The 24,654-nt window shown below is 37.1% G+C and overlaps 2 protein-coding genes across 4 annotated transcripts in view; one reads left to right on the forward strand and one right to left on the reverse strand.

Moving 5' to 3' along the window:
• The first annotated feature begins 220 nt into the window (after nucleotides 1-220).
• On the forward strand, nucleotides 221-13,291 carry styk1a (serine/threonine/tyrosine kinase 1a). Of its 2 annotated transcripts, XM_077195270.1 has the most exons (10): nucleotides 221-421; nucleotides 1,378-1,430; nucleotides 2,780-2,992; nucleotides 4,216-4,446; nucleotides 6,683-6,864; nucleotides 8,066-8,146; nucleotides 8,455-8,669; nucleotides 8,762-8,802; nucleotides 8,937-9,033; nucleotides 10,025-13,291. In XM_077195270.1, the coding sequence occupies exons 2-10, from the start codon at nucleotides 1,379-1,381 to the stop codon at nucleotides 10,218-10,220; spliced, it is 1,308 nt and encodes a 435-aa protein (XP_077051385.1). In that variant the 5' UTR covers nucleotides 221-421; nucleotide 1,378; the 3' UTR covers nucleotides 10,221-13,291. The 2 variants fall into 2 exon arrangements, with proteins under 2 accessions (XP_077051385.1, XP_077051386.1); XM_077195271.1 differs by lacking the exon at nucleotides 2,780-2,992 and having other exon boundaries at nucleotides 273-421.
• Nucleotides 13,292-16,010: 2,719 nt separating this feature from the next.
• The window catches only part of slc2a3a (solute carrier family 2 member 3a), a 34,448-nt gene continuing 25,804 nt past the window's right edge, over nucleotides 16,011-24,654 (reverse strand). For both annotated transcript variants that reach the window (XM_077195262.1, XM_077195261.1), the window contains 7 exons: nucleotides 23,837-24,077; nucleotides 23,362-23,524; nucleotides 21,316-21,503; nucleotides 19,923-20,027; nucleotides 19,729-19,827; nucleotides 19,407-19,610; nucleotides 16,011-18,102 (listed from right to left, as the gene is read on the reverse strand). In XM_077195262.1, coding sequence (XP_077051377.1) covers nucleotides 17,755-18,102; nucleotides 19,407-19,610; nucleotides 19,729-19,827; nucleotides 19,923-20,027; nucleotides 21,316-21,503; nucleotides 23,362-23,524; nucleotides 23,837-24,077 — 1,348 coding nt within the window. In that variant the 3' untranslated portion in view covers nucleotides 16,011-17,754. The remainder of the gene's footprint in view (nucleotides 18,103-19,406; nucleotides 19,611-19,728; nucleotides 19,828-19,922; nucleotides 20,028-21,315; nucleotides 21,504-23,361; nucleotides 23,525-23,836; nucleotides 24,078-24,654) is intronic.

Consider the following 24,654-nt stretch of genomic DNA (forward strand, 5'->3'; position numbering starts at 1 on the left):
TGTAATTAAAATGTGAAATTTTCTAGCAAGTGTATGTAAACATTCCTTGAAAGAAATCATACTGTCCACAATAGGTAAAAAATAGTTTAAAAACATTTTTAAATAGTTAAAAAAACAGTTACATACATTTTACAAGTTACCATATCATAAGCTGTTATGGTACAGTGATGCATGGCAGAAACTCAGGTGAAGGCGGAGCTAACAGAAGCAGCTGTAGGGTGTGGGTGTGGCACCAAGAATTTAAGCAATTGACTCACAGTAAGATGAACAGCACTTCTAGAAAACGAAGACATACATTAGGACAGAGAAAATGATACTTTGGGAATAAAACACAGGAAAAACAGCATCTGACAAGAAGAAAAATGACCAAGTTTGGAAAATGAGAAATAGTTCCATTATTCTTCACACACAGAGATGACATGTAAGTACATTGTTGTGTTTATAATATATATATTAAAATGCATACATTATTTTACAATATACTGCATTATATATATGTGTGAAAACGTATAACACTCAAAAGAGTTAGAGGATTTATTGGTCAGTAAATTAAGCTTATCTACATTTTCACTGGTTTATTTCTAGTGCAGTTAAACCATGAATTGAAACCCACTTTGTCCTGAGCTCACATTCACTTTTGTGTGTAATAGACTTTGTGGTGCGTGTATAATGTAAAGATAGTAATGCAGAGGAACAGGTTGAGGGACAGTCTGGTAGTCTCATACACAAGCTGAAATGCCACCGAAAGAAGGTGCGTGTTCAAGGCATAACCTTGTCACAATGTTTTTAAAAAAGAAAACCTGTACAGGTACATTGATGTTCTACATCTGTCTGGCAGTTTTATCTTTTAAGCTTTTATTGATCACAAATTTGTTGTGACAACCAGTGTTGATCATGTTTGTTTTCATGCTAGTGTTATTTATAGAGGCAAAAGCTGTCATGATTGAATTATAACAAATATTTAGCTGCTTATCAACTAGGATGGAACTCCATAACTGCTTATATATTTAATTGCTGAATAAATGTCAGATATGCCCAAGTTAACCAAATTTAGCTTTAAGACTGATATTATAAAGCATTGTGAAAACATACAAATGACTTGCTCCCAATAACATCTCTGCAAAACATGCATCAAACCACATGGGTAATCAATGTCGAACATTTACAGTCTAGTTTTATGTCTTTCAAAGAGAGCTGCTAAACTGCAGACATGTACTGTATGCCAAAGATGTTATCCTTACACTTATAAAACCCATAAGCTGATGAATAGTGTTGCACTTGAATTGCTGGATATCGGTTTACATAGTGTTTTGAAGTTGGTGCTTTGCCATATCTCATTAATGGTGGTGATATATATATATTTTTTCCTATTTGCAGTATGTCTATTTCAACCAACACAACATTTCCATGTATACCAGGCTCTCTCTGTGGTAAGTGATATGCTAGGTGCAATTTCTTAGTTTTAGTGTATCTATGTATTCTACCATTCAAAAGTTTAGTGTCAGTAAGATTTATTTTAAAGAAAATAATGTTTATTTAGTAAGGGTGCATTAAATTGATCACAAGTAACAGTAATGTCTTGGTTACGGATGTAACTGGTTCCCTGATGGAGGGAACGGAGATGTTATGTCAAATGACAAATGGAGTTTTAGAAAAACGGACAATGGAATTGGCAAGTGGAATTTGCATGCCAAACCACTCCCCTGTACATAAGATGGTGGCACGACTTCAACAATCTGACGTAGAACCCGGAAGCGCTGCACTGTACAGTATTTACAACTTAAACTGCATATGAGACTGACGCAGACGAGAAGAAATTGTTGAATAAAGTCATTATATTTGTTTGTTTTTGAACACAGATAGGAAAAGACAGACAAGGAAGACAACGGAGTTTTGGGGGCCTGAAAACGCAAACTTTAGAAAACGGGTTTCAAGTGCAAGTTTTTGAAAGTTATTGCGTTATCTTGTCCGTAAACTACAAAAATACACAAATTTGAGAAAACAGTGACGTCCCGGGCATGCGTATTATGCAGAGGTGTAAAGTCCAGGGGTCAGAAAGTAAAAGTCCTGCAATATATTTATTCCACCCATGAACTCAGCCAGCTGATTTCACTAATTAGTTCTATCTCCTGGCTGAAAAACTGTGCTAATTAGCAAATCCAGGTGATTGGAACAAAATACTGAGGAGGACTTTTACTTTCTGAACCTGGACTTTACACCTCTAGTATTACGTGTTCAGTCTATAGCTGCATAGTAACATCGCCGACAACTGGCCTGGCAGCATAATACAGCGTTTTTAGTTGTTTTCGCAAATTCAAGAACGGGGATTGTTTTGACAGTGTTGTCGTCTGTACGTGAAAAACCTTTTGTTGTGATGTAAATGTACCCTATGTGTCACAGCCATCTTTCAGAAAGGGACGTGACCGATCTAAGGGTCCGTTTCCATGCCATTTTCAACTAAAAGCAGGAAACTTTTTATGCATTTTGCCCATTCATTTACACAACAACAGTGTTTTGGGGGCCTGAAAATTGCAAACTGTTGAAAATGGGGTTTCAAAGTTCAAGTTTTTTGAAAATGATACCGTTATTGTCTCTGTGTAAACTACAAGAACATGAATTTGTGAAAACAGTGACGCGTTTAGTCTATAGGCATGTAGTGTTTCTTTACAAAGTGACCTCGCCAACTACTGGCCTGGCATGCACAATACAGCGTTTTTATTTGTTTACATGGATTTGTGTCCAGCTTTCTAATCCCATTGTGCTTCTATTTTACTTGCAGAGGTGCTTTTTTATGAAGTGGAACTGATCGTCATTCCAGTGCTATTTATCGTGGCCTTTCTTGCCACGCTGATCATTTTGTTTGTGGTCAAATGCTCCCATAAGCCATCACAACTTTATGGAAACCACAGAAATGAAAAAAATGACACACAACACCGTCATAACACATACAGCCACCGTAACAGCAACAGACGGCACCTGCAAGGCATTGATGGTAGCTACGGAATCTGACTTTGTTACACACACCAAATTCTCAAGTCGTTGTACTCCGTTTATTTAAAGATCCTCCATTTCATGCATGATTGCAATGTTTATTTATAAGCCTTCCTGACCATGCATGATCACTATCTTTATTTAAAGGGTTTTCCCTTTATGAGTGCATGCAATGTTTATTACAGTATTTCTCAGTCGCTTTGGTGCATTTCTCACATCAATATTTACATTTGCACAACAGTTATTTCAACCTCCACAACATTTAATCATTTGTGCACATCATAGTAGCAGTTTCTCATTCCTTCCAACAAATTGCAAATGCTTTTGGACATGCATAAAATGCTTTCATACAACTCTCTGCTGTTTTATAGCATTATCATTTGCTCATGTCATGTCAGTCAAAATTAACTATACTTGTGAATGCAAAACATTTTTTTTTTTTTTTTACAATTTTTTTTAAATCCCCCCCCCCCCCCAAGAAAATGTCTCCTAAATTGAACAATGTCTCTCAGGTGAATAATCAGTTCCAATATGTACTGCAATATTGTTTACAGTTGTGTACAGCTCTACCCAAAGGGAGTTTATGTTTGTTGTAAATAAGGATGTACTTTTTCTTTTGCACAATGCTGTGAACAAATTAGAATTGCAAAGAGCACATGCAGTAAAAATGTGAAACATACATATTCAGTGTCTTGTACTCAGTTACCTCACTAAATACAGTAATGTGTAACTTAAGTGTAGTTTTCAAATGGCTGTGCAAGTAGTATATAGTGCTGTCTTGAGCATTTTCAGGTAGTCACCAAGATCTGACTTTTTTGCATTGGAAAACATTCACAGAGTAAACTGTCATAATGAAAACATGACAAAGCCATTTGACTATCTTGTTCATACTGTAAACAATGGTGTCAGGACTTTTCATCTTGATGACACTGACACTTTCACTGACATGAATACTTGCTTTTGAGGAATGAGCTATCCATTTTGAGCAAGTGCCACGCTTTTGCAGGTTATCAACTAGGTTTTGCAGTTTGTTCTACTTGTTTTGAGAACTGCATTAACTGTTGTGCAAATGTAAATAGTGATGTGAGAAATGAACCAAAGCGACTGAGAAAAATAATAGATTATCTAGTTCATTAATTATGAAATTGTTTATATAAAGGTCTTTCACACAAGTCTTAATATACACCAAATTCCTTTAACAATGTTTTCACTTTGCAACAACAGCTCCGCCTGAGCTGAACCCAATGGAACATGAGATTATTCTCATGACAGCCCAACCTCACCATGACATGCAGAATTCCCAGCCTGCAGTACCTCAGGACACCACTGTGGGGCATCCGGGCACCTTGCAGATGGTCTCTCCACTCGCCCCCACCTTCTCACTGAAACAGGACAACTTCACTTTACACAGAGCTGTCATGGACAGCCAGCCAGTCATTTTACGAATGCTTAAAGGTAAGGTTGGATCACTGTCATTCTAATATCATTTATGAACTATTATAGTATGGATATTCATATTAGTTTTAATTTTAATTTTAGTTTAGGTTTTAGTCATTTATATTAGTTATAATAACTATTAGTTGTCCAGCTATGTCGGTCCTTTCATTCTTTTAACTTAGAATGTCTCAATCATCTCCCTTGTAGAGTAGACAGACAAGACAGATCGATAGATGGATAGATGGACAGAGAGATAGGTGGATAGATGGAAAGATAGATAGATGGAAAGATAGATGGACAGAGAGATAGATGACAGAGAGATAGATCAGTGGTTCCCAAACTGTGGTCCGCGGACCACTAGTGGTCCGTGAGGGTACTGCAGGTGGTCCGTGGAAAGGCAAATTAAAATATAAAATAATATTTTTTACCTTCATTTTACCAGGAATCCCCATAAAAAACATAAAAAGTAAAAAGAATATGTATGCCTATATTGATATAAAATTTAAATTAAATTGTCAGGTTATTGTTTGATTACTAAAATAGGCTAGTGGTGCTCGGCCGTGACGTTCAAGTTCAGTGCCGTTAGAACCACAACATGGATCGGTGGATAGCAACAGGTTCTCTGAAGAGGAAAGCGGCAGAGTCAAATATTTTGCCATTATATAAAATATTTGTCTGATTATAATTTCACCAACAGTAATTCTGGATTGCCTCCACCAAACAAGTAAATAGGAAATAAGCAAATCCGAATACTGCACGCCAAAACAGCAGTATGCGCGCAAGCTTGAAACGCTAGTTTTTCTTCTTGCTGCGTATCTTTTACTGGGGTCTCCAACACGTTGCTCGATTGGAGGTAGCTCGTCAAGGGGCCGTTCACATATCGTGTCTTTTGCGCTCTCAAGTTCATTATTTCATGTAGGCGCGCGGCAAGTGTGCTCATAATTGAAGTGACACACTCATTTGTTTAGGCGCAGCGAGATGAAAACACCTCAACTTTTCATAATGCAGCAAACGCACTGCAGTTCATGTGACAAAAACAAACAAATCAGCTTCATCCTTTCCGTAAACATTGAAAGCTCAGTCAATGAAGAATGTAAGAATGCACGTGCACCCAAAAACTACGTGTGTTTTTCTCTTCTCCGTAAATTAATCTTGTAGCAGAGCTACAGCAAGCGTTTTTCGGTGGTGGAAATCTATTAGCTACTAAGCACAACTAAGTTGTGGAGAGCGCGCATAGCAACGACAGACGGCACGGGAAAATCGGACCGAATTTTACTATTAGCTAATAATAAAAGATAAGCTAATGTGCATCGATGTAAATGTCAAGTAATTTATCTTTTTTTGACTCATTCTTTTTATAAAAATGATTTAAAGGCTGAAATATGTGAGGTTTTTCTTTTATAAAACCTTTTTTTGTGAAAAATGATTTAAAGGCTGAAATATGTGAGGTTTATCTTTTTGTAAAACATTTTTTGTTAAAACTTTATTTGAATTTCATTTTACTATATGTGCCTATAGGGGTGGCAGGGGTTGGCGGCAATGTAAGTATCTGGATATTTGCCGCAGGGCGAGGGCTTCGATTACCTCTCTCTTTTTTGACCATACATGTTTGCATCCCTGAAATGAACCTGATTATGCCCTCGGGCGCTTGAGTAAATAAATAAATTAAATATGTGGCAGCCGTTGTGTGCAGTATACTTTCTTTTAACAAGCTGTTGTACTGATGTGATGACCAGTTATAGTTTTAATGTTAGTAAGCCTATTTAGAGGTGCGGATTAATTCAGGAAGGACTGTGTGTAGATATATTTTATTTTGTGTATTATGAGGTGGTCCGTGAAAATTCTTGATTACAAATAGTGGTCCACACTCACAAAAAGTTTGAAAACCCCTGAGATAGATGAGAGAGAGAGATATAAAGATAGCTGGACAGAGAGATAGATGGATGGATGTATGGATGGTTAGATAGATGGACAGAGAGACAGAAATGTAAAGAAATAGATAGATGGACAGATAGATAGATGGACAGAGAGATATATGGATAGATGGACATAGAAATAGATAGATAGAGATATGGATGGACATATAGATAGATAGATAGATAGATAGATAGATAGATAGATAGATAGATAGATAGATAGATAGATAGATAGATAGATAGATAGATAGATAGATAGATAGATATATGTGTAGTTTATGTATTGCACTTCATAAACTGAACAATCTTACTTTCTACTCCAAAATTTCCCCATACAGAATCAGCCAATGCCAGAGAGCTCCAGTCCTTTCTAGGGTTTTCCCACTTCCTTTCAGAGTTGGGATCGCATCCATCGCTGCCTAAAGTACTGGGGGTGGAGACTGTGCGCACACCCTTGACGATAGTGGTAGAACAGCTGGAACACGGAGACCTGCTGAGCTTCCTGTGGAGGTGCAGACAGGTACAGACTCAGAGCAATGCTGCATTTTCAGTCTTGAAGCAGGAGAAAAAGATGAAACTAGATTTCAGATGGCTAAATATGTCATAAACTGGCTTAACAAGTTTAGGTTTCTTTCCTGTTTGACATATTTCCTTTTGAAACAGGAATCTGGGTGTGAAAGGGGATTATCCCTGTTTAGTTCACATCATAGACATGAACTGATACTATTTTGATAATAAAAAATAAATGGTATTGCTGAAGGAATATTCGTATACTAGAGTTAATGTTATTGGACAAAAATACAAGATGACATATATTGTCCTAGAAAAGAAAGAACAACGTTTTGATTGCATTTGATAACTATAGAATACGTAAATAATATTTTTAAATGCTTGTATATTTATAATATTTTCAATTATTTAATAGTGTTCCGGCTTTTAATTCACATGTCTGTTAGCGTGCATGCAGAAACTTTATAGACACATTTTATATATAAATATATTAAATGTAAAGTACTATACAAATGTTTGGGGTCAGCAAGATTAATAATTTTATTCAGCAAAATGCATTCAATTAATCAAAAGTGACAGTCATTTAAAATTGTACAAAACAATTCATGAACATTTTTTTATCACAGTTTCCATAAATTTTTTCTTAAAAAAAATCAGCTTAACTGTTTTCAATATTAATAATAAGAAATGTTTCTTGAGCACCAAATAAGCATATTAGAAAGATTTCTGAAGGATTATGTGACACTGAAGATAGGAGTAATGATGCTTTTCCATCACAGGCATAAATTATATTTAAGAATATTAAAAAAGACAAAAAAGGTTTTTAAATTGTAATAATATTTCACAATATTACTGTTTTTACTGTATTTTTTTTATAAAATAATTGCAGCCTTGGTAAGCATAAGAGACTTATTTTAAAAATATTAAAAAATTATACCGACCCCAAACTATAAATTACCTCAAATCTAACAGACCTGAATTAAAAGCCACAACATTTTGATAGATAAACATGACATGTCTTGCAATTACTATAAAATATTGATATTAAACTCTCTGAATTCATTGATCAGTTATTTGAGCTAGATGTCGCATGCAAATTAATGATAGAGGTTGTGTCATTACTGATGATCTCATTTGCAACGGATTGATTAAGTCAAACTGTAAATTTAAACCTCACCTTTGTTTTGACTGACTGTAACTCTCTTTCACAGGACCACACAGGCCAGGCAGCACCGTGTGACATGACGGAAAAACGAATCTTTACCATGGGCGCTCAGATTGCATCTGGTCTGGTTAGATAACAAATCAGCTTGCAAAATATATATACAATCATATTGACAAGTCAGTTAAATCATGAAAGCCTGCCAATGTGTAAAATCATGAATGGAGAGTTTGTATGAGCCACTCAATGCATGCTTTTAGCTCATACTGGCAACTTCATAAATCAATACGAGCCCTTTACTTTGTTTAACTCTGATGCATTAATCATGGACAGTCATGAGCACTGGAGCATTTATGATTTTACAATGTACGAATGAATATATTGTCACACCCAAGATCAAATGTTCTTGTTCTGACACAACTGGTCTTGATATTCCAGGAGTATCTGCATAGTAAGAATTACATCCATGGCAATGTGAGGGCTCGAAGTGTCCTGGTTGGTCAAGACCTGTCGGTCAAGCTGTGGGGTTTGGGTCCGGCATATCGCAAGCAAATAAGCGCAGGCTCTATAAAAGATGTGGAAGATATGGAAATGAGAAAGTGGCAAGCACCAGAGGTGTTGGGACAGCAACCTCTCCAGAAAAGCAGTGATATGTGAGTTTACTTTCAGTCAACTTTTTCTCAATCAAAGTTTCTCAGTCAATGCTATCTTTACATTGTATTCATTTCTATTTAATCCTCCATAGATGGTCCTTTGGCATTTTGCTCTATGAGATGGTGACTTTAGGTGAGTGTGTCTGTCATTCAATAAGAAAAAAATCACTCTTATTAAAAGAGAAAGCTACAGCTGCATGGTTGTAGTTGGGTTCCCCTTCAATGGAAGTTGTCTAAAGCTTTTTACCTCTTTGTTTCTAAACTCAGGAGAGCCCCCCTTTCCCAACATCATGGGCAGCGAACTTCTGCAGCATTTACAGAGAGAGAACACAATAACCAAACCCCCCAACTGCTCCAATACTCTGTACGTCACTTTACCCTCACACATAAACACTTTTATGTAAAAAGCGTATAGATTACACCATAGACTACTGTTTTTAGATAAAGCTAATTATAAATACGATAGACTCACCCTAACCATGCAAACACTACCCCTAAAGAAAAAAAATATTATTTTTAATTAATATTATTATTATTAAAATTCTATAGTATATTTTATGTACTATAGTATACCTCTCCACACACATACAGGTACCTTTAATTCTAGAGTTTAAGAAGAAATCTCCACAATGCCTCCCAAAGTCTGATATTTAGAGTCAAAGATCTCATTATGAACTCAAACATTTCTCATCAAATTCCAAAATTAATGGTCCACATCAATATTGTTACTCCATACAGATATACTGTATATGTAGACAGCTGTGTCGTTTTCAGATAAATTGCGTCTAAGACATTTCAGGACAAAACATCTAAACCAAACAAATAAATGAAACATAACGGAGATCAACTATGTACAATTCTGTCATCATTTACTCGCCCCAAAGTTGTTCCAAACCTGTATGAAATTATTTCTTCTGCTGACCACAAAAGACGATAATTATTTTACTGTAAAGAATACAGGTAACCAAAGAGTTGATGGGGCCCAATGACTTCCATAGTATTGAGATTTTTTTTTTTTTTTTTACTGTGGAAGTCAATGGGGCCAATCAAATGTTTGGTTACCGACTTTCATCGAAATATCTTACTTTGAGTTTAGCAGAAGAAAGAAATTCATTCAGGTTTGGAACAACTTGGGGGTGAGTAAATGATGACAGAATTGTATTTTTTGGGTGAACTGTCCCTTTAAGTCTCCTGAGAGGGACTCGCTATAAAAACAACTTCTCAGCAATATTTTCTATATTAAAGGACAACTATGTGATCAGACACTGTATAAACTGTAAACTTATTCGTCAACACTAATCTATTTTAGTCTGATGGCCACTATAATAACTAACAAAGTAACATTTGTTCTCTAGATATTCTATTATCGAGTCCTGCTGTCGGTGGAAACCAAAGAAGCGAGTCTTATTGGCTGAGCTGATCAGAAAGCTCCAATCAGGAGAGAGAAGCGCCAATGATCAGGCCGTGCTGCGAGTGTCTGAGCCGCTGGACATGGTGAAATACATGCGTGAAGCGGGCTATGGAGACTCCTTCAACTATGCTGCCATCTAAAGTTCCTTTTATGTGTCACTTAACTGTGACAGATCGTAACACACCACTGTCAAATTTAAAGAACACGATCATCTCATAAAGCCTGTGTTATTCAGTACGTTACATTGGATAAAGGCATTACGCAAATTAGAAGATATGTAGCCTAATGTAGCAGAATATGCACAAGTTGGAAGATTGTGTCATACACAAATATGCATAAACATGCAGCGACAAAAGCTTGAATGTAAAGTGTAGCAGCATAATAAATGCATCAAATTAAATGCAGGATTTTTTAACTGGGGGGGACCAAGCTGTCAGCAAATGATTTAAACTCAATTCGTTATTTTGCGTGATTTGGGCTAATGATTTGCACTAAAAAGCCATTGGGGGATTCTTATTTGAAATTATATATAAACAACAATGAAGAAAGGTAAACAAAGGCCTACCTGATCACCATGATCAGACTGTTATTTGACTAGTATGCCAATCACCCACCAAACCTTCATGTCTTCAGCAAACTCTACTGTCTCTCCTTCTTCATGCTGTCTTTTTCTACGGTGGCTGCCCTCCTGCAGATCTTCACTTGACTGACTAGGGCCTGCCTTACTGTCATCAGATATTGCCTGCAGTGAACATACCTCAGTCAATTTATACAGTACAATGGGTTAAATGATAAGATAAAACATTATTTCCTGACGAAGACAAATTTTTGCTTTATCCAACCATTCTTTTTGTGTTCATTCATTATTTGCCTCTGTCCACTCACCTAAATGCATAGTTATGGTCTCCACATTTTGCTGTGTTTACTAAGTGCAAAAGCCTTCTTGCCATTATTGTCAGACTAGCTATCCCCCTTAACAGATCTAATCTGCCACATCTGGGAAAGTCAACAGGTATAGGATACTTACATTGTTTGGTTTTTGAAAAAACGAGGTGATTTTTTTTTGTTCTCTTCATTGCCTTTATTTGGCATTCATACAGTCGATTTTTATCAGTTCAGAAAATCACTGACTCAGCTCAGTCATAGATGGTATATGATCACCATGGTTACCGGTCCGCTCCTACAGACACGATTGAGGCAGCTACCAGCTCCTCATAGGACCCCAGCGACGTCACTCAGGAGTCGTAGCCATAGACATCATATAGAGACTAGATGCCCTATTGGCCGCTGTGGCGCAAGAAATACTGCCGCCATCTTATACCGGTCATACTCCTATTTGCGTTGCATAGCAGCAGTAGATGCCAGAGCACTGTGCAGCATATTCCTGCTCAAATCGGCGGACCATCACTCGGGGATTACTTTACACAGATTTAACATTTAACATTACCGTACTATTAGTTGTATTGTGTGAACAAAATATTCAATGTGTCCTGTATAGCTACGTGTATGACCTTTGCAGCAAAAAAATCCGCGTGAAAATCAGTTCGGTATTCAGTGAGATATGATTAATTGAATGCGCTGGCAGCTCATTGCACCTGCCAAACAGATTATACTGAGCGGAGCGGGTGGCCGGTTTAAGATGGCGGTCCCACGGCTCGTCCACGCCAATAGGCAGTAGCAGTCGATAGGGCGTCTATCTATATGATGTCTATGGTCGTAGCACACACACACAGAGAGAGAGTAAACGTCGGTGGCATGATGGCATCGTGGGTTTATTGACAACAGAACAGCGTGTAGTGAGAACGTGGGTACAAACAAAGTAATGGTGACCGGTGTAGATTATTATTGTGTGTCAGCCTGCGTCTGCCCCAAGGGGGTAATCCATCAGCCGGAAGTTGAAGACTCGCGGGAGCCGCCATTGTAGCAGAACTTCACCTGCTGTTAGCATTCCATTGACTCCCATTCATTTTGGCGTCACTTTGACAGCGAATAATTTAAATCTGAGGTGTCCAAAGACTTCATTTGTCTATTATTTATTTCTAAATAAACACGACAATGTATAAAAGGCTCCGTTACTTTGAATCTTACGTTATGGCCCCGTAGAAGCCGTTTTTTGTTAAAAACAGGCTAACGATTGCGTCATAACCACACGACTTTATGTCGCACAATAGAGAATTTACCGTATAGACAGGAGGAGAAGCTCGCAGGCAATCTTTTACTGTCTATGAGGCAATCGGGGGGACATAGAGGCATAAAGTCAAGGGAGAAGCCTATAGATAGTCCATAAAAACAACGGGACAAAATATTTCAACAATGTTTTTGAGGAATTAGGTGATTCAGATTTGTTTTGCCACAGCTACTAGAAGATGTACAACTGTCAGACTGTCGTCACGCTCAGTTTGAGCCTGCGCAGTCGCTCAGCCATCAGACAGGAAGTGCAATAATCGGGCTTCAGTCTTCTCCGTTGAAATCGCGTGATTTTTTCCCCCAAACCACTTCAGTGGAAATCCCGCCCTGCAGCCGATTTAAAAGTTTTCATTGGTCATGTCAATCACTGTACTGATTGCCTACACCAAACACTGATCCCTAAACCTACCCGTCACTGTAACCTAAACCAATGAAATCGGCTGCAGGGCGGGATTTCCGCTGAAGTGGTTTGGGAAAAAAAATCACGCGTTGAAATCAAGGGGGTAATCCATCAGCCGGAAGTTGACGCTGCCTCCGGGGGCCGCCATTGTAGCTGGCTATCACCTGCTGTTAGCATCCCATTGACTCCCATTCATTTTGGCGTCACTTTGACAGCGAGTAGACCGGAGTAGAAGCTCGCACAGTCTCGCAGTTAGTCTTTAACTGTCTAAATGGCATAGATAGACAGAGTCCATAAAAGCAACGCGACAAAATATTTAAACAACGTTTTTGAGGAATTGTAAATAATTCGATATGTGGCAAGTGAATACATATGAAGTAACATTTATCCACGAACTTTAAATTATTTATCTACTACTACACCTAGGGGGGATGGGGAAATTGATTATCAGGAAATTATACAGGCAATGGAAGAAGAAAAAAAACATCTCAATGTCTATCGCGGTTAACGTTGTTCCTTTATTTATTTACAGATCTATGCTTGAAGATGAATGTGATCCCGTTCGGAAGCCATATGTACAAAATGCCTACATAACGTGAAATAAAGAAAATCGGGTTTGTTCAAGTGTTTGTGACCATGATTTATTAGCCAAAACTACATGATTTAACACCTAGCTCACAATTCTTTATATATTGGAATATTATATGGTCATATGGAATGGATACGAAAATGACTCGAGGGGACAATATTTTATAGTATGGTTCCTGGGCTCATACTAAGAACTATTTTTTAGATAGGTTATTATTCTGTTTGATGTAGAAGGAAACGAAAACGAAGGGAAAAAATTATTTGCATATGTGCCTGTATTTAAATCATTTTTAATAATTTTGGAAGATTGTGTTGTAGCCTACATGCATTTATTTATCTGTTATTTTTGATTGTATTATGTGTGTGTGTGTGTGTGTGTGTGTACTAGCCAATATTTAAATCTAACGGAGATATACATAAACATGTTCAAAATAAACTAAACTAACTAACTAAAATTACTAGAACTGCAGATAGCTTACTCAAACGATTACAATCCTAAACTAGGCTATTTTAAAGTTGATTTTAGCCACTTCTTTTATCATGTCATATTGTAATTATATTGCGTAATATGTTATATTACATTATTATTATAATTATTAATAGTATTGTAATATATTAATAAACATTAGATGAAACATCATAAAAATTAGAATAAAACATCAATGTGAGTTTACTCTTTACTCCGATGCGTCATTGACCGTTCGAAATTAGCTTGCTTGCGCCTGCTAGTCAAAGCCCTTATTTCTGGAGAGCCGTGATACTTCGACCTTGGAAACTTCTGATAATCAATCAAGACAAGTATTGTGTTATATGTGGTATTTTGTTAATTCAGTGTGATAACTTTTTTTTGGCTTTTTTCTTTTCTTTTTTTCCACACAGCTACTAGAAGATTTACAACTGTCAGTCAGGTTGCTCACGTGACGTCTACGTCATCAAGCTCAGTTTGAGCCTGCGCAGAACGCTTGGCTATCAGGAAGTGAGTGCCCATGTTGGGCTCAAGGGGGTAATCCATCAGCCGGAAGTTGAAGCCTCGCGGGAGCCGCCATTGTAGCAGAACTTCACCTGCTGTTAGCATTCCATTGACTCCCATTCATTTTGGCGTCACTTTGACAGTGAATAACTTTACATCTGAGGCGTGCAAAGACTTCATTTTTCCATTATATATTTCTAAATAAACACGACAATGTATAAAAGGCTCCATTACTTTGTATCTTACGTTATGGCCCCGTAGAAGCCGTTTTTGTTAAAAACAGGCTAACGATTGCGTCATAACCATGCGACTTTTTGTCACACAATAGAGACATTACCGTATAGACAGGAGGAGAAGCTCGCAGGCAATCGGTGGGACGTCCCCTCAAGGGAGAAGCCCATAGATAGCGAGTCCATAAAAGCAACGGGACAAAATATTTCAAAAACTTTTTTGGGGAATTGGAAATAATTCGGTATGTGGCAAGTGAATACATATGAAGTGATTAACATTGGCAATTTTCACGCACAGCTACTAGAAGATTTACGTCTGTCAGACAGGTTGCTCACGTCATCAAGCTTAGTTTGAGTCGGTTTGAGTCTGCGCGTCAGGAACGGAAGTGCTAAAAAATCGCTAAAAATGGGCTTCAACTGTCTCAACTGAGTTCCAATGAGATGGCTCTGTCCACTTCTTATACTGTCTATGGTTGGGCTTTAACTCTCTCCGTTGAAATCAACGGGGTCGCAGTGTCCATTTCTTTTACTGTCCATGGTTGAAATTAATGGGGTCGCTGTGTCCATTTCTTTTACTGTCTATGGTCTGCCCCGACCCGATTCTGAAGCAGCGGCGGGCCGGGACACTACTTTGGCTAATGTACATTGAAAACACTGGTTAATCCTCTGTTTTACCGATTTTTGTCTCCTTTCGTAGGGATAGTGAGGGCAGGGGACAGATCGGGTCACTATGAATCTGGGGGGGTCATGCCCCCCTCCCGTCCCCAGTACAATCTGCGCCCTTGGGTCCAGAGTATAAAAAAAAGCACACACAAAAAAACACGTACCCACAAACAAATTGTGTCTAGTAGGCCTAGGCCTACGTGGTATTGTGATTTAATTTACCATTATATTTGGGATGGACTATATCGTAATCGTACCATTATGTAGATCGGTATTCCTCTAATTCACATAATAAGACTTAAAATCATATTATCAGTAGGCCTATTTTATTGGTAACTGGAGAGTTTATTGCATTGTAATGATGTAGATATTTAAAATACACTATTTATTAATGTTTTTAAAAAAAAGTTTGTTCATCATTAGTGCACATTCGTAATGGTCACCGGCTTTAAATTTTTTTTTTTGAAAATGTGTTTTTTTGTGTGTTTGGGAGACTGCAGAGGTTATATAATAACCCTTCAATAATTTGGATTTTGTCTAAATTTGAAAGTTTCTCTTACCTGTAGTTAACCAGGAGCAGGCTTGATGACGCATTATTAGAGTGATCTGATTAGCTTCAAAGGTCACCTTTGATTATTGGTTAGTCTATTTACGTGGACTGATGCAAACAGATGCATGACCCTGCCTAATTTGAATATCCACTTTTTTCCTTAATAACCTGATTTGAAAGGGGCCCGTGAACCTTCGTACAATTTATCCGAAGATACACAGTCCGAAAGAAATATAAATACTGATGATGTGCAGCTGTTTTATGCACATTATAAGTCTGCACATTGGTAAATCTGATGTAGGCCTATCCTATTAACTGCATTTAGGAAACAGGTGAACAAAGTAATTTACACTATTTATTCACAAAAAAATACAACAACTGTACACAGTACCACTCATGATTTTGATACACATTCAGGAAAAGCCACCATAAAATATACAAATGTCAAAACATCAACCTTTCTGTTTAGCAGACACTCTTTTTGACTTGCAATTACATCAATTACACCATTCAACACTAACATTAACCTAGGTATTTACAGGGTGATGCTCTTCTAACTCTGTACAGTAAGCAACTATGCGTTGTGTACATTATGCACAGCAAAGGTACAGTATGTGAAAGGCATTAACAGTTATTAAGATGGTTGTATTAGTTAGTGTTAGAAGAGGGCTGGCTCAATGTAAAGCTGCTCTGGACTGCTGGAATAAAACTGCAGTGCACTACTGCTGGAGGAATGTTGTCTTTCTTGCACTTTTTTTTAGAGTTTCTCTCTGTGCCACACATACGTGATCACAAGACACGGGAATGGGGAAAAGCAGTTCTTCATATTACATCTGGCCAATAAAGGTGCTTATTAATAAATACTTTCACATTGAATATCTAGACAAAAATAGCAACACATAAGCGATGGCAGCATAAAGCATCTATCGATTCGACTTACATGATAGAAATTATTGACAAAGTAAAAAATAAATGTATAAATAAATACTGTATATGTTCTCTTGGAAAGGGACTCAAACAAAGTGTCGGAAAGTGCATTACTACAGTCAGACATTTATTTAAATCAAGTGAGACTTCTCTCACTACTCTGTCAAACCTCAAAGTGAGTCAGTGCAGCACATGTGTAACAATGGTACACTAAAACACAGGAAATTCAATAGCATCATTAATGGTCATAATCTAGCAAACTTCCTCCCTGATCACATCATTTGCTAAAAATCTTTATCGCGGATATCTGAAATGTGGACATGTCTGGTTATTGATGCTGTATACAGTATATACAGTACAATTCATTGAACACTGGTCAGTCCTTTTGCATCCTCTACAATGCAACCTTTACTGTGATTTTAGATGAATGAGTGACTTCTTTATCTGAAGAGTTTTTTTCTTTAAATGTATTCTTTTTGGCAGTAAACTAGCGATTTTATTCTTGGCATAAGCTTCATTAGCTAAGCACTTCCTATAAATATAAATATTTTTAATTAATCTTCTAATTAAATAGATGTTTTAAGTGTTTTGGATAAATGGTAGTAGTGATTTGAAGTAATGAAAACGTATATATCTGTATATACATTATATATTATACAAAATGAACATCGTCAGTGCAAAAACCTTTAGATTATGATGACCACCGACTATCATTCCAGGGAAAAACACTTTGGTTTTTCTAAAAGCAAGAAATTGAGGTTTGACAGTTGAAAATGGTGAGTGAATTATGTAAAATTTCCCTTTTTCAGTTCAATTTGATATAGGAAACTGTCCTATTTGATAATTCACATTAAAACTGCACTAAAAACTCACAAACAGGAATAAATAAGCAATAAAAGGATAAAACCCTTAAAACGAATCAATATTGCACCAAACCATCAATTGTCAAACTACACAATAATATACGCTCATGTGCTGTGAGCTGTCATATCCTTTCAAAATCTAGCCAGGTGATCTGTGACATTCCAAAGTGGTTCTGTTCTTAATCTGTTTACCCGAAATAATCTCTTTCCAGTAAATAACCTCTAATATTATATTTTCTATCTTCAGTGATACATTTCATGGCTTTAATCATATTTAGTTATAGTTACACCATTTCTTAGATGGTGGAATTATTTTTCTCCTCTTTACTAGAATCTACCAGTGGCTGGGTAACTGAGCTAGGTTTCTCTTCCACCTTTGCGTCATCAGATGAGCTGGGCCCCTGTTCTGTGGAAGATTTGGAAGCTTTCACCAACGGGACTTTCTCTTTGACCGGAGAGGCGGGAAGTGGGAGTCTGCCTGGCTCCTCCACAGAGGTGGCAGCCGGAGGCGGAGACCCACTAAAACCACAGGCGATCTCATCGAAAGTTCGCCCTTTGGTCTCTGGAACTTTGAAGTACGTAAAGATGAAGAAGAAGATGAGGAGGATCATGAATATAATGAAGACATATGGCCCGCACAGCTCCTGTAATTCACAAGCAAAAAGAAAAAAGTTAATTCTGATATTGTGCACAGATTTTAACACAAAATAAGATTACAATAACCCAGTAGTCATGTGATAAAAACTTATTAAAATAGGAAAACTATTTCAAAACTTTATTATAATGGGTTAAATTAAATAAAAAAATCAAAAAAAAATCTATGAATGTCTAATTGGAAAGTTGGTCTTCCATACAAAATTATTCATAGTTTTAAACAATACAGTAGTTTTAAGTGGTTAACATAATGGCAATTGATTTTAATGGTGCAGTAAGCAATTTTTTTAGAAAACACTGTTGAAAAGTGGATCAGGCCGAGCACCAAAACACACATGTAACCAATCAGCAGTAAGGGGCGTATACACACATGATGGGGGAGAAAAGAGAGCTTGTGTACAAGACAGACATTAGCAGAACGACTATAGAAAGAGAGAGATGGCAAAAACAGTGGAACAATGGAAAACAAAAAAGAGGAAAAGGCCAGGGGAATATAACTTTAAAAAGAAGTTTTACAATCAGGCAAGAGGAAGGACCCACATTAATATCGGAGAAGCTTGGAGAGACCTAAGCGGGAAGGCCTGAAAACAGACGCAGAGGTTGCTTTATTTCTTCTCGATACGTGAGTAATATTGGTTTTGCTGTGTTTCACAGAACTAAGATATTTTTTCTTTAGCTTGAATATACTTGTGTGTCATCTTCGCTTGTTTGTTCATTTGCATTATTATTATAAGCCTGGATCGTCTAAACCTCCTCCTCCAAAAGTGTGTCCAAAAAGTGAGATAACATGCTCCTTATATATGGGTTTTCTTTTGGTCACCCTTTTAGTGATGGCTATTACCCATTAATCTTGTCACATTTGTAAAATATTATCTTTAAGATAAGATAATAATATCTTTACTCAATATACTAATAATTTTGGCATAAAAGAAAAATCGATAATTTTGACCCATACAATGTATTGTTGGCTATTGCTAAAAATATACCCGTGTGACTTACGACTGGTTTTGTGGTCCAGGGTCACAATTAGACATTCTACCTAAATTATCATAGTAGCACAAATTGCTTTTATTTATTTATGACATCATACCCTTGGGCGACAGTCACTGGCAGATTCCTCCATATTTGTTGTCTGTGTTGCATATCGTGTACATAAATGAGGGGGTGGAGGCATCAAGATAAGGGTGTGATCCTAATGGGTAGGGGCGTGTTTGTTTTGGTGATTTCAAATATCAACAGCGTTTACCAGAAATCGCTTACTGCACCTTTAAAAGGCAATCTAAATTAAACTCACCTCCAATTTAGGGAAGCTGACTCCCACAAGGAAGTTGGCTGTCCAGTTGGAGCATCCTGCAACGGCCATGGCAGCAGGACGTGGCCCCTGGGAGAACAGTTCAGCCACTATGAACCAGGGAATGGGTCCAGGGCCCATCTCGAACATGGCCACAAAGCCAAAGACTGCAGCAATGCTGAGGTAGCTTAGAGACTCAATGTCCTTCTGCTCAGGGATAAAGGTAAGAAAATATAGGTATGACATTAACATTCCCATGATGGCCAGATATTAACAGGGCCTGTTTTGAATCTGTGGCAAAATGAAAACAGACAGAAGGACTCACCAATAAGAGAGCGATTGTCATGGCCAAGGCGCTGATGGCCATCCCACCCAAACCAATAAGGTGCAAAGTTCTCCGTCCCGCTCTCTCCACCAAGAATAGCTTTTAGAAAAGGATAAAATGAAAGTATTATCTCAAACACGTCACAGTTACAGTATACATAGATTTCTCATAAAGTTAAATGATTAAATACTTACAGATACTACAGTGAAGATAGTGTTAACTATTCCGGCTCCGATGGTGGCGTAAATGGGCTGAGTCACTCCGGCTGACTTAAAAATACCAGTCGAGTAATAAAATACCTTGGAGAAACAGGAAGAAAAGGCAAAATGGTTGACTAAAAAATGTAAAGTTACAGTAAAATGAGAACGCAATTGCATATTAAACACATTCAAAACATATCTTTCATTTGAAAGCCACATTTTTCCATCTTAAAAATATATCTATATTACGACACATGCTCTCAATGACAAATGCAGAAAAGTTAGTTCGTGTGTTCATGACCTCAAGGCTAGATTATTGTAATACTCTACTTGGTGGTTGCCCTGCACGCTTAATAAACAAACTCCAGCTGGTCCAAAACGCAACAGCTAGAGTCCTTACTAGACCCAGGAAGTATGACCATATTAGCCCGGTTCTGTCAACACTGCATTGGCTCCCTATTTAACATTGCATACATCTTAAAATCTTGCTGATTACTTACAAAGAACTAAATGGATTAGCTCCTCAGTACTTGAGCAATCTCTTAACACATTATAGTCCTTCACATCTATTGTGATCTCAAAATTCTGGCCAGTTGATCATATAAAAGGAATTTCAAAATCAACTGCAGGTGGTAGATCTTTTTCCTATTTAGCAGAATTAGCACCCAGACTCTGGAATGGTCTTCCTGGCCTTGTACGGGAAGCAGACACACTCTGTCAGTTTAAATATAGACTAAAAACACATCTCTTTAACCTGGCATATGCATAACACATGATCAATTTCTATTATTAAATGAAGGCCTCATCGACATGACAGCCACAGCACAGATCCTCAGCAAAGCTGTGGCCAGCTTTGGCTCCATACCAGCGTGATGAATCGATCTTCAAGCAAAAGGAACTGGATGAATATTTGAATGCTACTGATCCCGATCTGAATTCTGACTTGTGATGCAGCCTGAATCATAATCACATCATGTTTGTTCGTTGGCCAGAGGAGAACTACCCCCCCCAATCCCCCCCGACTGAGGCTGGTTTCTCCCAAGTTTTTTTCTTCTCCATTCTGTCACCTGATGGAATGTGGTATTCTTGCCACTGTTCTTGCCTTGACATTTGGCAGTATGATCAAATAATACATTTTAAAGTGGATGTTAAAACTCATGGTTGATATCCCAGATCACTTGTCACACTCCAAATATAATGTCAATTCCAGCACATTCCATTTTGGGATATTGCGGAGTGCTTTGTTTGCAAGTTTAGTAGGACCTACAAATGTTTACTCAGTTCAAAAAGTATGCATATTATGAACAATATACACATCCTGTATATTGTTTTACATTCAAAATAGTAGGTAGTAGGAAAATGCATTTAAGTAAATGATGTCACTCACAGCATTAATGCCAGAGAGCTGCTGGGACAGCTGCAGCATGACAGCGATGAGTAGAGGCTGGCGGTAAGCAGCTGTGCGGAAGAGCTCTGGGATGGTCACCTTCTTCTCCATAGCCATCTTCGCACTCTCTTCCTTCATCTCCTGCATTTCCTTCCCAACATCCTCATAACCACGGAGACGCACAAGTGCTGGGGGACAATATAATGGAGGTTTGGTGACTTACCATAGAAATCTAATCTTTCTTTTTATTCCTGTGATGGTAAAGTTGAATTTTCAGCAGCCATTATTCCAGTGTTCAGTGTTACATGATCCTAAATCATTCTAATATGATGATTTGATGCTCAGGAAACATTTCGTATGATCAGTTTTGGAAACCGTTTTTTCAAGATTCTTTGATGAATAGTTCAAAAGAACAGCATTTATTTGAAATAGTCTTAATATTAATTCTAAACATTCTAAATGTTTCCTTGCTGGATAAATAATAAATTATGATGGATAGTATGGTATACAAAAGGAAAAAACAAATATATTAATCCTAACCTGTTATTGAAATTTTAAAAGTGAATCATATGTGTGTATTTTTTGATGATTTATAGGGGAAAAGGCAACCATTACATCATCAATATCAGAGAATGATGCCAAAAGCTGATGTTGGACTCTTGTCAAGATCAGGGACTCTTAAAGGCTCAAGTTTTTGATTCCTCTATGAGGAACAGTAAACCACAATACCAAAGTAGGGATTGTTTCTGTATCTTCATTTTTTACTGTCAGAAAACACTTGTTACCAGGCTAGTTTAGTGAGACCGCAAGAATAGGTGTTGTGTCTTTTTTTTCTTAGCAAGCAATAATGATCACTGATGACTTTCATTAAAATAAAACAAACTGTTTACTGAAATTGTGTGCAGTTTTATGCAGGGATGCAGTGCACACAAATTGAAAAGTCACATCTTTCTCTTCTCTTTTCTTTATTGCACAATCTCACTCGCCCACTAAGCATTATGGGTAATTTATTCTTAAAGCTGAACGACATCATAAATGGCAATGGCACTGGTTCTATTATTATTGATGACAATTAATTAAACATTCAATTATTACTATTATTACTCTAATTAATTCATAACAATATAAGGTGAGAACATTAGATTCAGAACAAATTATATCAATGGAATTTATGAAAAAGTAATGTCAGTATCTACTGCCAAAACAAAACAAAACATTGCAATGCCAGTTCTTGAAATGAATATGAATTCAGGAAAAGTGAATGAGTTATTCTCTAATAGTCTGCATCTTAAATGTTTTTTGGTAAACACATAACTGAATGTCCTAGAAAATGGAAGGTGGGATGTGGTAATGTTTTTACAATGTTGGGGAAATGATAAATGTCATAACAACGTGTGCAACATAATGAAAATACACATTTGTTATATTAGCAAAACATGTTGTATTAAAAATGTATGTACAAACAAAAATGGCTTAAAGCTATAGTGTGTAATTTCTGCACCACCTAGCATAACAAAACATATTTGCAAAGACAGTGATTGTTTTCAAACAGGGTTCCTGAAGACTCTCCATTTGCCATTGGTTGCCAAACAGAATTTCCAAAAGCTGTGCTACAGTAGCTGGCATTTAGTATTAGTCATTTATGTGCAAAATCATCTGGTGTAAAATGAATCATGTAGTAAATGTGACTATAACTTAGTTTTTTTTTCATTCTGCTCCAGTCAATGATCAGCTGTATATGTCATTTAATAAAGGGCTTCTGTTTAAGCAGATGTTTTAGCTCATTTTGTCACCAGCACATAATTAGCATTAAGTGGGAACAGAAGGTTAAGTGCATTTGGCACAATGCTACTCCCAAAGAAATGAATGCCGTTCACAAAATAAAAAAAATATTTTAAGCTCTATTGGTCACTTCCACTGAGAAATATCTTGTTTGCTGAGATATTTTCAATGTTTAGTGCTGATAAAATCGTGCACGTGGGGCTTTTCAAATAAGTATGGCTGCAGCGCAGTAGAAATAAAGCTCATTTGTGATCTCTCTCTTACCTTTGCGGGCCTTTTCTTCCTCATTAAGGTTAATGAGCAGGAAGCGAGGGCTCTCTGGACAGAACGGCAGCAGTATACACTGCAGGATGGCTGGTAGCACGGTTAGAGACAGGAGTAAAGGCCAAAGCTTTTGTGAACCCAGCAGACTCTCCAGACCAAATATCTAGATGAACAGGACACAATACAAAAAGTGTAACCATTTACAAGCATTAAATTAAAACTGATTAAGTTATGATAGCAAAAAATAGGCTTGCAAACTGAAATATGAATTGGCAGATTCAACTAGAAGGTTAATATAATGTAAAAGCATTGCTAATTAGAGGGGATATTTCCTCAAGGTTTTGTTGTGGCACAAACATATAATCAGGCCACAAGGCTCTTGAAATGATTTATACTTTTTTTTTTATAAACCATCTGGTCTCCAACTAATATGTAATTTACCAACAAATTAAATTGCTGACATAGAATGCTTTACCTGTGCAATTAAGATGCCCACCACAACACCAAGCTGGTGCAGGGTCCCGAAGGCCCCACGGAGGGCAGTGGGCGACACTTCCCCAACATACATTGGAGTGAGACCAGTAAAGAGGCCACAGAACAGCCCAATAACCAGCCGACCGGCAATGACCATTTCATAGGAGTAGCAGAGAGTACACAGTCCCATGAGACTCCCACCAATCAGAGCCAAGATATTCACGAGGAACATCGACTTACGTCTGTAGAGAGAAAAACAGGCAGACAGGGAGGGAGTTCAATTGAATTAGAAACACTAATTCAACAGCAAATAGAGGAAATGAGAAAAATGACAGCAAGAAAGAGAGGAACACAGTGCTAAGACTTGCACCCTGTTTTTAGTCATTTTTGTCTTTGGACGATTATATGCCCTTTAGATTTTGTCAATATTCATTGTCATATTCAATCATTATATTCAATTGTGCTCTGACTAACATTACATACTATTAGTTGACAAAAATGTGCAAAATGACAGAATAAAACATGTCAAACTGTAACAGACCAAACTCTAATGATATATATATATATATATATATATATATATATATATATATATATATATATATATATATATATATATATATATATATATATATATTTATATATAGCCTAGTGACATCTACTGACATCATGAATATATATATATATTCATGATGTCAGTTTCTTTTGATTTCCTTTCTTGTCTGTGTTTGGTTAATCTGTTAATTAGTTCAGTTCTGTCTTTCCCCGCCCCCTGCCTGTTTGTCTCCATGGTTACTGTTTTGATTTGAGTTTCAGTTC

This window comes from Siphateles boraxobius, unplaced genomic scaffold (genome assembly GCF_051911475.1).
Source record: "Siphateles boraxobius isolate OS27281-9 unplaced genomic scaffold, OSU_SipBor_1 33, whole genome shotgun sequence".
Taxonomy (NCBI): Eukaryota; Metazoa; Chordata; class Actinopteri; order Cypriniformes; family Leuciscidae; genus Siphateles; species Siphateles boraxobius.

Coding starts and splice junctions, on each gene's coding strand:
- styk1a (XM_077195270.1), top strand. CDS start 1,379: ATGTCTATTTCAACCAACACAACATTTCCATGTATACCAGGCTCTCTC. Junction 8,670..8,761: donor CTCCAGAAAAGCAGTGATAT/GTGAGTTTACTT, acceptor AATCCTCCATAG/ATGGTCCTTTGGCATTTTGC. Junction 9,034..10,024: donor CCCAACTGCTCCAATACTCT/GTACGTCACTTT, acceptor TTTGTTCTCTAG/ATATTCTATTATCGAGTCCT.